General features: G+C 42.3%; 1 protein-coding gene across 1 annotated transcript; it reads left to right on the top strand.

Annotated features, from left to right (window-relative positions):
- The first annotated feature begins 14,010 nt into the window (after positions 1-14,010).
- On the top strand, positions 14,011-15,718 carry TWIST1 (twist family bHLH transcription factor 1). The gene is made up of 2 exons (XM_052638969.1): positions 14,011-14,655; positions 15,179-15,718. The coding sequence occupies exon 1, from the start codon at positions 14,011-14,013 to the stop codon at positions 14,611-14,613; it is 603 nt and encodes a 200-aa protein (XP_052494929.1). The 3' UTR covers positions 14,614-14,655; positions 15,179-15,718.
- Positions 15,719-16,822: the final 1,104 nt, after the last annotated feature.

Raw genomic sequence — 16,822 nt, 5'->3', positions numbered from 1 at the left:
TCCCACAGGAAAAGTGGCATGTGTTCTTATGGAGAACACCTAAGTAGTCCAATTTTTACTCCTATATAAGTAATCCATGTTCCCTTCCTGGATGCCTACAGGATAATTTCTGTATCTTCAATATTTAAAATTTGTCTATGAACATTTTTGGGTATGAACCCACTTTCATTCACTTTGCCTGGAATACAGTTTGCCATTCCAGTCTATGAATTCTGTTAATTTGTTTTCCTACTCTAGAGAACTATTTTCTTTACATCTTTTATTATTTTTAAACTATCTATTTATTTATTTGACTGTGCCGGGTCTTAGTTGTGGCATGCAAACTCTTAGTGGAGGCATCTGGGATCTAGATCCCTGACCAGGGATTGAACCCAGGCCCCCTGCATTGGGAGTGCAGAGTCTTAGCCACTATACACCAGAGAAATCCCTATGTGTTTTATTATTGACTATTACTTCTTCTCAATTTGTCATAGCACCTTCTTAGGAGAATAAATTATCTCTAATTTCACAAATATTATACCCTTCCCATCAATTTCTATACCCCTTCTCTGATTTATTTTTTTCCTCTGGCACAGTGATCACCATCTCCCAGTGATCACCATCTCCCCCATGCCTCCACTTTGCTTTCAGTCTTCACCTCTTCCTCACACACACTTACTTTCATAGTGATCTCCTTCAGTTACATACTTTTAAAGGCTACCTATATGCTGATACATTTGTCTCCATCACAGACCTCTCTCAAAAGCTGCAGACTCACATTGTCCAAATGCCTGCCCAGTAGTTCCACTTGAATTTCTAACAGACATCTCAAATTCAACATGTCTGAAATTGAACTCTATATCTCCCTGGAAATATGCTCCACCACAGCCTTCTCCATCTCAGTGATTGCCTACTCTCCATTCCTTTTGCTCAAATGAAAAGCCTTAGACTCATTCTTGATTTCTCTCTCACATACCTCATATCTTAAGTGAATCCTGTTAGCTCTCCCTTCTAAATGTATCTATAATGTGACCACTTTTATTTTCCCACTTTAACTTCCATGGCTACCACCCCAGGTTAGGTCACAGTCATCTCTCACTAGATTTTTATAATAGCCTCTTTACTAGTCTCTATTCCCCCGAAGAGAAGTCCATATGCCATTGGCCTTGCCACATTACTGGGCCAGCACTATTTTTGCTACACGGAGGTGCTGTCAAGTGAATACTTTTGAGTTCTGACGCATATGGTGGAGTCACATTTTCATTTCATAACCAGAATGGATCACTCCTGAAGTGGTTGGGCCATCCTACAAAATCAAGAAAAGGACAGGGTTGACAATTCAGTAGTCAGAGAACTAACAACCCTTCCTATTCTAACTGTCACAGCCTCAGACTGGGTACTTTCCTTAGTACTTCCTCCCATGTACACGTACCCCTGGCTCTTTGAAATTATATCGCTGTAAGGCATTCCTTCTCTTTCAGCTCAGGGTCAACTGCTTCAGTTTCTTCAAGAAAACAAAATGGAGAATTTACAGACAATTTTTGCTTTATTATAGTTTCTTTTTCCCCTCCAAACCAATATTTGTACATGTCTTGCTGGTGCTCCTTTACAAAATGAAACGTTGTCCTAACTATTAGCTACAGCATTTGGGTGAGCAGGACCAGATATGTTTATTTAATCATTTTAGAGTCAAGTTAGTAGTGATATTTGATTGAATATTTGTGGGAGGAAACAGTCTCCAAATTAATATTTTTAAAGTGTTTTTAATCTCTTGAATTTTAAATAATACATATGACTCCATTTCACTGTCATTCAAATATATTCATGAAAATGTACAGTTAGTATAACACTGAGGATTGATAAATTTCCACAGGACTGAAAAAGGTCAATTTGCATTCCAATCCCAAAGAAAGGCAATGCCAAAGGGTGTTCAAACTACCACACAATTGCACTCATCTCACACACTAGGAAAGTAATGCTCAAAACTCTGCAAGTGAAGCTTCAACAGTATGTGAACCGAGCACTTCCAGATGTTTAAGCTGGATTTATAAAAGGCAGAGGAACCAGAGATCAAATTGCCAGCATCCATTTCTCATTGGATCAGATAAAAAGAAAGAAAGTTCCAGAAAAACATCTACTTCGGCTTTATTGACTACACCAAAGCCTTTGACTGTGTGGGTCAGAGCAAACTGTGGAAAATTCTTCAAGAGATGAGAATACCAGACCATCTTACTTGCCTTCTGAGAAATCTGTATGCAGGTAAAAAAGCAACAGTTAGAGCCAGACATGGAACAATGTACTGATTCCAAATTGGGAATGGAGTACATCAAGACTGTATATTGTCACCTTGCTTATTTAACCTATATGCAGAGTACATCATGCAAAATGCCCGACTGGATGAAGCACAAGCTGGAATCAAGACTGCCGGGAAAAATATCAATAACCTCAGATATGCAGATGTCCCCACCCTAATGGCAGAAAGTGAAGAGGAACTAAAGAGCCTCTTGATGAAAGTGAAAGAGGAGAGTGAAAACACTGGTTTAAAACTCAACATTCAAGAAACTAAAATCATGGCATCTGGTCCCATCACTTCATGGCAAATAGATGGGGAAACAAAAGAAACAGTGACAGACTTTATTTTCTTGGGATCCAAAATCACTACAGATGGTGACTGCAGTCATGCAATTAAAAGACACTTGCTCCTTGGAAGAAAAGCTATGACCAACCTAGACAGCATATTAAAAAGCAGAGACATTACTTTACTGACAAAGGACCATATAGTCAAAGCTGTGGTTTTTCTAGTGGTCATGTATAGATGTGGGAGTTGGACACTAAAGAAAGCTGAGCACTGAAGAATTGATGCTTTGAACTGTGGTGTTGGAGAAGGCTCTTGAGAGTCCCTTGGACAGCAAAGAGATCAAAGCAGTCAATCCTAAAGGAAATCAGTCCTGAATATTCACTGGAAGGACGGATACTGAAGCTGAAGCTCCAATACTTTGGCCACCTAATGGGAAGAATTAACTCACTGGAAAAGACCCTGATGCTGGAAAGATTGAAGGCAAGAGGAGAAGAGGACGACTGAGGTTGAGTTGGTTCAATGGCATTGCCAACTTGATGGACATGAGTTTGAACAAGATTTGGGAGTTGGTGATGGACAGGGAAACCTGGCATGCTGCAGTCTGTGGGGCTTTAAAGAGTCTGACACGACTGAGCAACTGAACTGAACTGAGGTAAATTGAGCAAGATTTGACCTATGATAGTACTTGTACTTTTTATACATTTTTAAAAGAATATCGATAAACATTTATGAAGTGCCTATCTTGTACACTAAGGAGGCCATGAGGAATATGAGGAAAGGTTGGCTTCTTATGGCAGTTAGACCACTTGGGAAGAAAATACTAAATACATATAAAACAGACTTCAGAATGAGTCTTCGGACTCGTGTGTGATGATACCTCATTGTAGTTTTGATTTACATTTCTCTAATAATGGGCAATGTTGAGCATCTCTTTATGTGTTTGTTAGCCATCTGTATTTCTTCTTTGGACAAATTATCTATTTAGATATTCTGCCTACTTTTTGATTGTATTGTTTTTTTTCCTGGTATTGAGCTGAATGAGCTGTGTGTATAATTTGGAGATTAACCCTACATTTGCTATTATTTTCTTCCATTCATAGGAATGTCTTTTCACCTTACACTTTCCTTCATTGTGCAAAAGCTTTCACTTCTCAGTTTCATGCATTGGAGAAGGAAATGGCAACCCACTCCGGTGTTCTTGCCTGGAGAATCCCAGGGACGGGGGAGCCTGGTGGGCTGCCGTCTCTGGGGTCGCACAGAGTCGGACATGACTGAAGTGACTTAGCAGCGTTCGTTTTGTTCTTATTTCCATTACTCCAGGAGGTGGATCATAGAGAATCTTGCTGTGATTTATGTCAAAGAATGTTCTGCCTATGTTTTCCTCTAAGTTTTATAATTTCTAGTCTCACATGTAGATCTCTAATGCATTTTGAGTTGATTTTTTGTGTATGGTGTTAACAATCATATCAAATACATATCAAGTGCAAGGCACCACTTAAAATGGTTAGGACTTATGGCTTTATCATCACAGTAACCTAGTAATATGCATCTCCCTTGCACAAGAAATACAGAGGGATAAGTAACACATCGAAGGAACATAGGTATTGAGAAGTTGAGTCATATTGGAGCCTAGGCTGACTGGCTCCAGAATCTGGGCCATCATTCACTCTCCTGGTCTCTTTGGCCACTCTATCTTTTCAGAAAAGGAAGAAGTGCTCTGGACTTCTAAAACTTCATTTAGCCCTAGTGGTCTATGATTTTTATTGAAGTTATTATTATTTTTTAGAAACCATTTCTCTGCTTCTGCAGCTGTACTGTTTTAAGAATTTTATAATAAATTTAAGTAAAATCAACTAATTTAATCTAGGAAAATTACCTAGATTTCTATTTTTATTCTACTTTCATTCTATGAAATTACTCCACTTATTTCTATTGACATGATCCTCTGCCGTACCTATTAACTCACAGAAATAACAAAAGCTAAATGGAATGATTTAGCTTTTGTCATTGTGATTCAGTTTCGGTCATTGATGTATTCACATGATAAATCCAGTAGTCATTCTGTTTTACTGAAATGAAAAGAAAGTGAAGTCACTCAGTCGTGTCCGACTCTTTGCAACCCCATGGACTGTAGCCTAAGAGGCTCCTCCATCCATGGAATTTTCCAGGCAAGAATACTGGAGTGGGTTGCCATTTCCGTCTCCAGGGGATCTTCCCCACCCAGGGATCAAACCTGGATTGCCCGCATTGCAAGTAGAGCAGATGCTTTTACCATCTGAGCCACCATAGAAGTTTTACTGAAGCTTGTGATGAAATTCTCTCTCACTCTCCCATTTAAATTTTAAAAAAAATACTGTAAAATATTTTAATGAACTTATGTAAAATATCTCAATATTATGAAAATAAGTTTTCATATAAGAATCAATATAATGAATATAAATGTTATATAAATCTAGAAGTACAGTTTATTTTTCCTAATAATTATATCAGACTATAGTCTATTTTGAAAAATTATTCACTTAAAAATAAATTAAATCAAATTCATTTGCTCTTCAGATGGTCCAAGCCTGCTGATATGCTTCAGTGTAAACATCTTTGTCTTTCTCTTCTGTGCATTTTAAAACATTGTTTTTAATATTTATTTATTTAATTAATTTTTGACTGAAGTGGGTCTGAATTGTGGGATCTTTTGTTTTGATGCCAGGAGTTCTCTGTAGGTGCCCCAGGGCATGTAGGATCTTATTTCCCCTACCAGAGATGGAACCTGTCCCCTGTATTACTGGAAGGCAGACTCCCAGCCACTGGACCACCAGGGAAGTCCTTTTCAGTGTGTTATGGACAATTGTTTCTTCTCAGACCTAAACACTAGTCTGTGAAATTAACATTGTCATTAAGGTTGCTGCTAACCATTACTAGATTTTTTTGTTTTCTCAGTCATTACATACATTTCCTATTCCCTGGAAATGTTTCTCCTCTTGAATACAACCATATTTAAATGGACTGATTATCTGTAATTAAAACAAATAGATCATGGATTACTGTTTGCTCTTAACACATATTTGACAGTGAAGTAGAAGAGTTCAAGGCGCTGAAACCTTTAATAGACACAAGACCTGGACAGAAAAGGAGGTGATGAGTCAAAGCCTTTAGGCTCTGGTTTCCCCACTATCTCATTGTACTCTAGTTAGTTAGATGGAGTAGAATCCAAAAGACAGAGGTGGATAGCTTCAGTCACACTGAATAACAGGCATGGAATGCTAGGGCAAGTCCATGGTGTCAGGCCAAGGCCCACACTCGGAAAAATCGCAAAAGCCTTAGTGCCACAACTTTCCTTTTTTCACAATTTTCTTGTTTCATTCTGTCCTGTCCAGTATGTCCAGTGTCCTTCTGCTACCCTGAACCTCGCCCTTCTTGAGAAAAACATCATACAATATAATTCACTCGAAAGTGTTAGTGATCTAATGAGTTACCTCACTTTGGGGACTTTGCCAATTAAAAGAGGAGCCTGGAGAGGACAATGCCAGGCCCCAATTTAATGAGTTACCAGTGATAGATTTAAAGCATGACTATGGGAAACAGAAGGTAGTTTTTGGAGGGCGCTCCTTCTGGCCCCCTACAGACCACTTCACTGCCTATTTTACTCATTTTTGGCACAAAAATTTAGGCCCACAGTTGGCCACAAGCGGTTTCCAGAACTAGAAGGAAATTCCTTCTCATCACTTAGGAAAATGCTTTCAAGTTCCAGATACTGTTGAATAGTAGAGTTATAAGCAGTCACAGAGAAAACTTTCTCATCTGTGATACTGACTAGTCAGACTAATTTCTAATATCCTTTACATATTTTTCAACTTTTTCAAATTATCTATCCAGTTACTTCATTTTACAGATGAGGAAACTGATGCCTCCAAATCTCCCCAAATCCAGTCATTTTCTCTCAATACCCCGTCCACATCCTCCCAGGTACTACAATGGTGTAAGTTCTCATAATAAAATAATGTATTTACATTAGGTATGTTGTGAGTTGATGCAGGAACTTTCTAAATCTAATAACATGGCTGTTTATTTCATTCCCTGCATTGTCTACAGACTGATACTTAAAATATACATATGATCATACCCTCTCGCTGCTTAACATTCTTCAGTTTTCCGGGTTGCATTTAGAATAAAATCCAAATTCCTTAGCATGGCACACAATGTTGCTGTGATCTCAACTTTGTGTCATGTCTGACTGCTTCCACAAGTATCCTGCCTCCAACCACACACAGTTCTTTCCGCGTCCCTGAGAGGGCCATGCATGCCCATGCCTACAGGCTTTGCCCATGCCAGTGCGTCTTTCCTCCTACCCGTTCTACTCCCTTGGATTGCCCCGTCATCCTTCAAGACTAAAGCTAAAATAAAGTGCATTTCAGGAAAAGTGTAATATATGCTTGCTGTATTATTTATGAATACCCAATTCTGCTAAAAAGAATAACAGAAACAAGGAGAACTGATAATATTAAGTATGGAATTAAGTAACCCAAGAGACTTCTTAGACATCACTAAAGGATGTAGGAAGGGACAGAAAGACTATTTAAGCATCAGATTGTCATGAAGCTCTCAGGTCTTAAATAGGCTCCATTTGGTGATGTCCAATATTTACCCCTATTTTATGTCTCATTAGACTGTGAACATGTTTGATGTCAAGGACTAAAATTTTCTTATTCAGCACACCTAAAATAGAGCCTCTGATGCATTTTGGTTAAATTATGAAAGAATCAATAAATGTGTTGCAATTAATTAGGGTCAGTTGAAACCAGAATTCAAGTGTCCCAAACGGATTATTAGGCAGAACCAGAACCTTACAATTTCTCAAAGTCTTGAGTGGTGGTGAGTGAAAATAAGACTTCATCACTTAGAGCTATATCTTTCCCTAAGCTATCTGAGGTGGGGAGGGCAAAGGCATTGATCCTGGATAACCACAGGGGAAAACACCCAGTTTGATATTCATTGTGGAAGGTCAAATGGAAAAATAACTAAAGAGCTAGGAACCTTAGCAAGCATGTAAGATTTCTGAAATCCTGTCAAGGTTCATGGCATGTTTCAAGGAGTAACAGCTCCAGTATTCCCCCAAATACCTTCCTGCCACCATCTTGAGATTCATGGTCACAGGATGTTACTATCTTTATTGTCATTTTAAATAGGTGAGCATTCACCTATCAGATGAACAACAACTTTAATTAAAAGTGTCATGCCCTCCACCCTATTTCTTACTTTTTGTCCTTAGTGGGTTGAAAATGACAGAGATTTTTAAAACAAAATGCCTATACAAAGGGACAGGCAACCACCTGCAACAGTCTCTTTGAGCAGAAACCAAGGCAAATAATCCCAGTGCTTTTCTGTCTCCCGGGAAGGGCACTAATTTCTTTCTTTCTCTTGTCTTGTATGCCTGTTAGTCCCCCCATACGCTGCTCCTGGTTCTCTCGTTTTCTCTCTCGTTCTTATTCACATGGCCCAGTGCCTCTTTCACCTCTCTCCACACTCTGCTCTGTCTCTCTTGATCTCCTTATTTTCACTCTGTTCCTTCTCTCTTGTGTTTCCTTCTTCTTACTTTTCCAGGTCTTTTGGTCCATTCCTCAGTCCCTCCACTGGGATCTCAGAGAATGTGACTGGGAATTATCTACCAAAAGACACGAATGAAAAGCAAAAGCACTGAGTTCTAACCGAAGCAGGGATTTATCCACCTGGTTGTCATGGCACTTCACCAGATACAAAATTCATCCAGAAAAATATCAGAACATAACTTATTTGAATTTACCTTAACTTAGCAAGTAATCAAATACTCTGAAAACTTGTTTTGATTAAAAAGTAGTAAGAAAGAGCAAGGTGATTTTAAATTACATCAAACGTTATATAGCATAATCCTGTGCAAGTGTTATAAGTCAATACATTTAGATATCCTGTTTTGCCATACCTTGGAAAAATAATTTTCAGTCTTAAGCTACATGTGCATTAAAGTATAACTGACAAACCATAAAACAATTTCCATTAATTTTCCTTGTAAAGACATCCCAAGTGCCCAGGCAGAAAATTCAGACTTTCAAAGGCATTTTGGAATAGCAATATATTTAAACAATTGTTTTGCACTGTCAAACATGGCTGTGAAACTTTAAAAAGTAGAATTTCAGGTCACTGAGAGTTTTGTACAAAATTTGCTAATATAAAAATAATTTTACCTTTGAACAAAATTGTTTCATAAAAAATTTTGCTGTAGTAAAGTATTTTCCCTTAGAATGATAGGGTTATAGTGTATTTTCTTAAATGTATGCTTTTCTTGTATGTTCTCCAATAAAGAAAAAAAGATAAAATCTTCCTCCAAAATCTAAAAGCTGAATGCCAACTCATTTTTATGCTTTTAAAAATTAATAAAAGTAACATAAATCAAATAGACATTCCACAAATGACATTCTTTGATGTGTAATATTTTTAGTATTTTGATAGCTTTCCTCTTTTGTAAGTTTCCTTTTCAACAAAGTTCTCTGGGAAATTGTGTCCTCTTGTGGTCACTGGCAAAAACAACATGTTTTTGCAGGAAGAATTAATCCAAACAATGGAAATAGGATTTAAGGCTCCAGGAAAAGCCACTTGTGAAAAAAGGAAATCCCTTGAAGTGAAGAGAGAGATGAAAGTTGTGAGTAATCAGAAAGGGAACTTTAGCAGGAAAAACACAGAATGTAAATCATTCAACTTATATTTAAATTATTTGATCATCAGATGATTAAAAAGAAGAGATAAAAATGATTACTATGTAGGAAAATTGTGGCCATGATAAAAGCCGCTATGGATAACTGTGTATTTCTTACATTATTTCTTCAGTCATCCCAGCAACTCTGAAATAAGTGAGAGCATATTTCAACCAGTTTAAGTAGCAGCAAAGCTGGGACATAAACTTTCTAGCATGCAAACCCAATAAGGGGATAAAAGGGATGAGGGGAGACTCCTCAAGATTCTATACGTTTCTGCACTGATCCTTCTCCCCTACAAGTCTGTTGTATTATGTCTCTGAATCCCATCCTAATTTTCAGTGCAGAATGTCGGATATTTGAAAGATTAATGTTTACTGAAAATTTGATTTGCTCATTTGAGGTGCTGTTGGCAACTCAATTTCTTGCGCTTTATACTTTTCCATTTTATTTCTGAATTGGAAGCTTCAAATTTCATAATTTTTCTATTCTTAAAGAAGATCGAGAAAGAGGTAGAATCAGTCAAATTTATGAATTAAACTGTCATTAAAGGAGAAAGAGAATGACCTCTTTAGGAGAAGGTAAAACATCCTGAAAACTACCAGTGTCACTGAAAAAGAATCTGCTTTCACACAACTATTTAGGTCACTTGTGCTGACACAGACCCTTATATTCCACTTAAAATTTCCTCACTTAAATAGTGAAGTAGGCAATCCCAATCCCTGTGAAGTATTCAAAACAAGATGAAATCTAACGTGTACATTCTCATCTGGGATGTACTCAAATGCAGCCTTTTCCAATCTGCGCCCCCTTCTGTGTGAATGTTTCTGTGCTTCATTCATGCAATCCAGAGAAATTATTTCACAGAACTCTTAAGCCAACAAACAGGTGGTAGGTAGGTCATCCAAAACCTGAGGGGAAAGAGTAGGACCATACTCAAGTGCTCACCTTTTGTGCAAATCCCAACTCCAAACTGTACCATCTTGCTAATGTTATAGTATATGTATGTTTCTTTTCCTTCTCTGAAAGTATTTATAAAGGTTGCTAGGAGAATGCCAGTGCAGATTCAAACTTTAAGAATATAGATACATACATATTTTTTGCAGATGCTGAGTATGAGATTCGTAACTCTATTACTTCTAACAGTATTCTTTTTTTCACATTTTAACACAGTACACATTCCTCAGGAAGGACTGTGAACATGCCAAGTCTGCAGTTTGAAAACAAAGCTCGTTTTGAATTATCCAATTGCAAAAGAAAAACTTTTTGTTTTCAGTTAATTTTTTAGGGCATTTATTTTAGAAGTAGATTAAATGATTTAATTCCAATGCATTCAGAATTCCCAAAGAAGGTAGTCTTCCACAGACATCCTTGAAGTCAGACTGAGTTCAGCCCCAAAGGGAAATTCCTAAGACCCTTTTTAAAGAGCCTGAAATTGGGATTTTAGAACTACATAAGTTTTCATATGGTAAACCAAATATTGTGGAAGTCATCATTATTGTTGCATATACAAAATATCCAGAATTATATTCAACTCTTAAGGACATAAAAAGAGAGTTTGCCTTTATTCTTTCCCCAGCAAGTGTCGGTAAGAAATTTGTTACATAAATGTTAAGTAGAATACAGATGGGACAATGGGCCAGGAAAGGTTCCAGTTTGCAAAGTAGGAGCATCAAGCCTCGGACCTTTTGAGAGGTAACTCGTTAGTCAAGCTACAACCTTCTGTTTAAAAACTAACTTTTAAACACTCAAGAACTTTTATCCTCATTTTTCATTCCTTTGAAGAGTAGGAGAGAATGTTTTTTGTTTCTTTTTTTCCCCCCAGAACTCAAGTCATTCAGTGTGACTTGGTCAAGAAGACTCCGTGCCTGGGATAGTTCTGGTTTAGTTCATTCATGTTAAACCCTATTTTAAGCATTCTGGCATCCATAGCATGGCCTCACTCCCGGGGATCCCTGTAGGCAGTGGCTAGGAGCTCTTTATCTCCTGAAGTTGAGTGCCCAGAGAAGGGCTGGGCTCATTTTAAACGGAACTAGTCTTAGAGATTGATGATTTTGCAAATCAGGCCAGCTAATGCTGCGCTGTTGTGGACTTGGTTTCTCCTTCGGCTTCTCTCCCCCTATTTTCATCCCAGTACCCAACCCACCCAGCCAACTCCCCTTGGGCAGGTAAGGTTTCCTTTACCTTGCCCACACTTGCCTGTCTTGCTTACCCATAGCCACAAACGAAAGAGTCCAATTATTTGATCTCTTTATTTTCGAGTATTCTGCTGAAAGGGGGAGAAAATAACACTTGAGATTGATCTTAAAACAACCACCACCACCACCCACAGACATAGGTGATGTTCAAATAAGAACTGCGGAATACTCAGAGATCAAAAGTCAAGAAAACAATTTCTGCCTGTTCTCTAACTGCTCCAAGAAATCATATCCTGCAGGCAGAAGATGCACTCACAGGAGTGACTTATCTGAATGTGCTTTGTTTTAAGAAGACCCGGCTGTAAACTATTAAGTGGAGGTCAAGCAGAATCTGATTTTCAGACAGGCATTCATTTAAAAATATGTCAGCGACCCGAGAAGCGGGCATGTTGGCACGCTGTGGTCATTGTCTATGAATATTTGTAAAAAATAGTGATAGATGAACCCTACAGGTCGCCCCTCCCACGAAAGTTTAGCCTCCTTCGCCCTCCGCGGAATGGTTCCTTCTTGTCCTCACTTCCCTAGAAGGCTGAACCCTTCAACCGGTCCCCGGCGCTCCAGACCCCAGGGTTTCTAGGACCGGACTGCAGCCGCGAGCCTCAGCGGGGCACAGCCACGTGGCCTGCCCGCGCCTCGCCTGGGCTCCCGCCTGCTCCTCCGGACACTGTGGGCCGAGACTCTCCGTCTGGCCCAGAAAAGGAAGCTTCTCTGAGTTAATTCGCTGCTTAGAGTCCAGACGATGGAGAGGGTGAGCAGACCTCGGCCTGCGCAGGGTACCAGAACACAGGGGCACGCAACTTCCGCACCCTCAAATGTGCCCCGAAAACCAACTACTGCTTTTGACTTCTGGTTTGCTTTGCAACTTAAAGAAATGTACATGGAACAGTTATTCTCTCCCGACTCGTTAAAAAAAAAAAAAAAAAAAAGCCTAGCATTGCAAAAATGGGCTTCTCTTTCACAGCAGCATCCTTTCCTTTCCAGCTCACCAACTTTTGTTGCTTCCGACTTGGCAGAATCTACATTAACACCTTCTTCTGGGCCTCTTCATTGTGACTTATTAAACAGAAACGCTTAAAATGTTAAAGTGTCCAAATAATTGCGGTGCGTTTGTGGCACGCGGAACAGAATTGCTTACTGAATCTCCTAGGAGTGGAGAATGAGGGTGGGGAAGGTGGCCCTCGCAGCCCTCAGCCTCGCGTGTCCAGGCAATGTTGAGTTCCCATCTCACTCTCCCAGAGCCGACATTTACAGTCATAACGCAGGGCCTTATCTGGGAAGGGGATAAGGCTGAAGTGGCCACAGGCACTCCACCTTGGGCTAGCAGCACAGGCAATCAGGGCCGCGGCGAAGACACTGCGCTGCCACCTCCTGCCCTGCTGCCTTCTCCAAGAACAGGACTGCCTTCTTCGGGGGAATGAACTTCTGCATTTTTCTAGCACCTTCGGAGGTGTAGTCCTTTGGGTGTTGGGAAACGTCAGATTGGGTCACTGTGGAGGGAAAAGAAAGGCCCAGCTGCTTCTCGAGGAAGGATGAGAGAACAGGCCGAGGAGCAGATCTACAGTCCCTGGCGCGGCCACGTCTTCAGAAACGCCCACGACCTCAGGACCAGCCACGGTGTTTTGGCCCTTGGGACTCCAGGGCCTCGTTTACCTGACCATCGGGTGCGCTCAGCCGTCGCAGGTATTCTTGCCAGTACCCCCGCCCCAGCAATCCCAAACCGCGCCACGGACCTAAAGCGTACTGGGGCGAGCTGAGACTTCCACCCACTGTGTAGAAACTGGTGTCGCCGCTGCTGTCACAGCCGCTCCAGGAGGGACCGACAAGGCGGCGGGTACCGTCCCCTCCGGTCGCTTCCCCGGGCTGCGCCCGGGTGCGGGGGTGCGGCCCGCGCGCTCCGGCGCGGAAGGAAATCGCCCCGCGCCCGCGGGCGGAGGGCGGCGGGGAAGAAAGGGGGAGGGCAGCAAGGAGGCGGGCAGAGGGGCCGGCCGCCTGGGCCAGGTCGTTTTTGAATGGTTTGGGAGGACGAATTGTTAGACCCCGAGGAAGGGGGGTGGGGACGGAGAAAGGGGGGCTGGAAAGCGGAAACTTTCCTATAAAACTTCGAAAAGTCCCTCCTCCCCACGTCAGGCCAATGACACTGCTGCCCCCAAACTTTCCGCTTGCACGGGAGGTATAAGAGCCTCCAAGCCTGCAGCTTTCTCCCAGCTCCCAGACACCTCGCGGGCTCGCCGACACCGGCATCGTTTCCAGGAGGCCGAGCGGGGTGTGCGTGCGGCCGTTGGGCGCCTTCTTTTTGGACCTCGGGGCCATCCACACCGTCCCCTCCCCCTCCCGCCTTCCTCCCCGCCTCCCCCGCGCGCCCTCCCCGCGGAGATCCTCCCTGTCCCTCCTCCCGCTCCCTCCTCCGCGGGCCGCACCGCCCGGGCCGGCGCCGCGCGCGGGGGAAGCTGGCGGGCTGAGGCGCCCCGCTCTCCTCCTCTTCCCCGGGCCGCCCTTCTGCCCCGGGCCCGCGAGGCCGCACGTCGCCGCCCAAGAGATGATGCAGGACGTGTCCAGCTCGCCAGTCTCGCCGGCCGACGACAGCCTGAGCAACAGCGAGGAGGAGCCGGACCGGCAGCAGCCCCCGAGCGGCAAGCGCGGGGGGCGCAAGCGGCGCAGCAGCCGGCGCAGCGCGGGGGGCGGCGCGGGGCCCGGCGGGGCCGCGGGCGGGGGCGTCGGAGGCGGCGAGGAGCCTGGCAGCCCGGCCCAAGGCAAGCGTGGCAAGAAGTCTGCCGGCTGCGGCGGCGGCGGCGCGGGCGGCGGCGGCAGCAGCAGCGGCGGCGGGAGTCCGCAGTCCTACGAGGAGCTGCAGACGCAGCGGGTCATGGCCAATGTGCGGGAGCGCCAGCGCACGCAGTCACTGAACGAGGCGTTCGCCGCGCTGCGGAAGATCATCCCCACGCTGCCCTCTGACAAGCTGAGCAAGATCCAGACCCTCAAGTTGGCGGCCAGGTACATCGACTTCCTCTACCAGGTCCTACAGAGCGACGAGCTGGACTCCAAGATGGCAAGCTGCAGCTATGTGGCCCACGAGCGGCTCAGCTACGCCTTCTCGGTCTGGAGGATGGAGGGGGCCTGGTCCATGTCCGCGTCCCACTAGCAGGCGGAGCTCCCCACCCCCTCGGCAGGGCCGGAGACCTAGGTAAGGACCCGGCGCCTCTGCGCCCCGTCGCCGCTCAGGTGGCAGACAGATTGAAGGCTGGGGTGCGGCCCCCGGTCCACCTGGCCTTCCTCCCCGTCTCCCACTCCCCTTTCACACCCAACCTGGCACCGCCACCTCATCCCCACGCGCGTTCCTGGAAGGGAGCTCAGCCCCCGCTAGGGAGAGGAGGATGCGCCCTGGTGAGGGGTGTGCGTGTGCGTGAGTGTGCGTGACAGGAGGGAAGACTGAAAAAGATTCGAGGGTCACGGGTAAGGACAGCCTTGCCAGCGCCTCTCTTTCTTTTGGCTTTTAAGTTTTCGTTCTCCTTGAAACAAATGTTTCCAAATTCCACCTCCTCCGTCTTTCCGCCCACCCACTTCCTCTTGCCCTTGGGCTGAAATCCTTCCAGGTTGTTCAGCGCAATTTCTCCGTGGTGGTGATAAGAACAGTGCTCACTAGTTTTACAAAACAGCCACAGAGACCTAAACAATAACCAACTTTCCCCCCCTCTGGGTTTTTGCAGATGTCATTGTTTCCAGAGAAGGAGAAAATGGACAGTCTAGAGACTCTGGAGCTGGATAACTAAAAATAAATATATTTGCCAAACATTTTCTTGGAAATTAGAAGAGCAGAACCCAAATTCAAAGAAACAGGGCGTGGGGCGCACTTTTAAAAGAGAAAGCGAGACAGGCCCGTGGACAGTGATTTCCAGACGGGCAGCGGCACCATCCTCACACCTCTACATTCTGATAGAAGTTTGAACAGTTGTTTGTGTTCCTCCTCCTTTTTTTTTTTTTTTTTTTTGACGAAGAATGTTTTTTTTATTTTTTCATGCATGCATTCTCAAGAGGTCGTGCCAATCAGCCACTGAAAGGAAAGGCATCATTATGGACTTTCTCCATTTTAAAATGGTAACGATCAGAGGAATTTTAAGAACACCTTTAGAAATAAAAATACTGGAATCAAACTGACTCACAAAATCACAGTCAGTTAATTCCTTTTTTCATTCTTCCTCTGAGGGAAAAAAAAACCTTAAAATAACAAAAAACAACATTCTATTTATTTATTGATGACCCACGGTAAAATGCAAATAGATCCGGTGTCTAAATGCATTCATATTTTTATGATTGTTTTGTAAATATCTTTGTACATTATTTTTCTGCAATAAATAAATATGATTGAAAATTGTAAGAACCTTAAAGTTTGGTCTATATTTTTAAAGGACTAAGTTGGCAGTAAATACCTGCTTGTTTAACTCCGGAGACACCCAGGAGGGTGAGAGGGCATTAATATAAACAAAGCAGTGAAAAACTCAAACTAGTTATTGACAGGTAGGGGCATGTTATGTAGAAAGACAGCTTTATCATTATTCCCATTTGGTGTTCAGTGAACTTAGCATCTCTCCTTCATCTCTTATCAGGTCCCCAGACAGCAAAAACTTAATAGTTATTCACCTCTCTTGCTTATATTTTGAGAATGCAGTTGTAAAACAGTTAAGCAAATAAGCAGTAGAAGTCAGCACTATTTTCTCTTGTTACTGTGTGTTTTTGTCATACTCTCCACACTTTATGAGGATTTTTAAGTAATAGGTTTATTTCAGTGAAAGTATGCATAAAGTGTTATCAGAATTACCTATCTATAGATAGATGTGTATACACACATGTAAATGACTACAAATGTATAGAAAATAAAGTTTAATTCCACATGAAAGAGAATTCCACTTTGCTTAACTTTCTCTCACGAACAAGAGTGACATTTAATGTTGTTTGCTAAAACAAAAAGTCAAAGTTAATATTTTCCCATATTAATCTCCATTTGGAAAGCAAGCTCCTTATAAGCTGCTCTATACAACCACACAGAAAACAATTAAAGAAGCTGAATTTTCAGTATCTTCACTAATTATTGGAACAGTTACAATTTTAAATGCTATAGCTGTTCATTTTCTAGTCAGTTCACTAGCAACTATATTTTGTAAAATTTATCCACAGAATTTTTCCCTGGTTACTTACATGTATACAAAATCTGATTCAGTTAAGTAAAAGAGTTAACGTGGACAAATGGTACTTGACTTTTTATTTCATTCTAGTTATTTCTGGGCCAGAAAAATACTAGCTTTTATAATGAATACCATTAGAAATAGTGAGTTTGTATCACTAAGTTCTTAAGT

The sequence above is a fragment of the Budorcas taxicolor genome, chromosome 4 (genome assembly GCF_023091745.1).
Source record: "Budorcas taxicolor isolate Tak-1 chromosome 4, Takin1.1, whole genome shotgun sequence".
In the NCBI taxonomy this organism is placed as follows: domain Eukaryota; kingdom Metazoa; phylum Chordata; class Mammalia; order Artiodactyla; family Bovidae; genus Budorcas; species Budorcas taxicolor.
The sequence above is the reverse complement of the archived record's forward strand: the minus strand, read 5'-3'. Positions and strand labels throughout refer to the sequence as shown.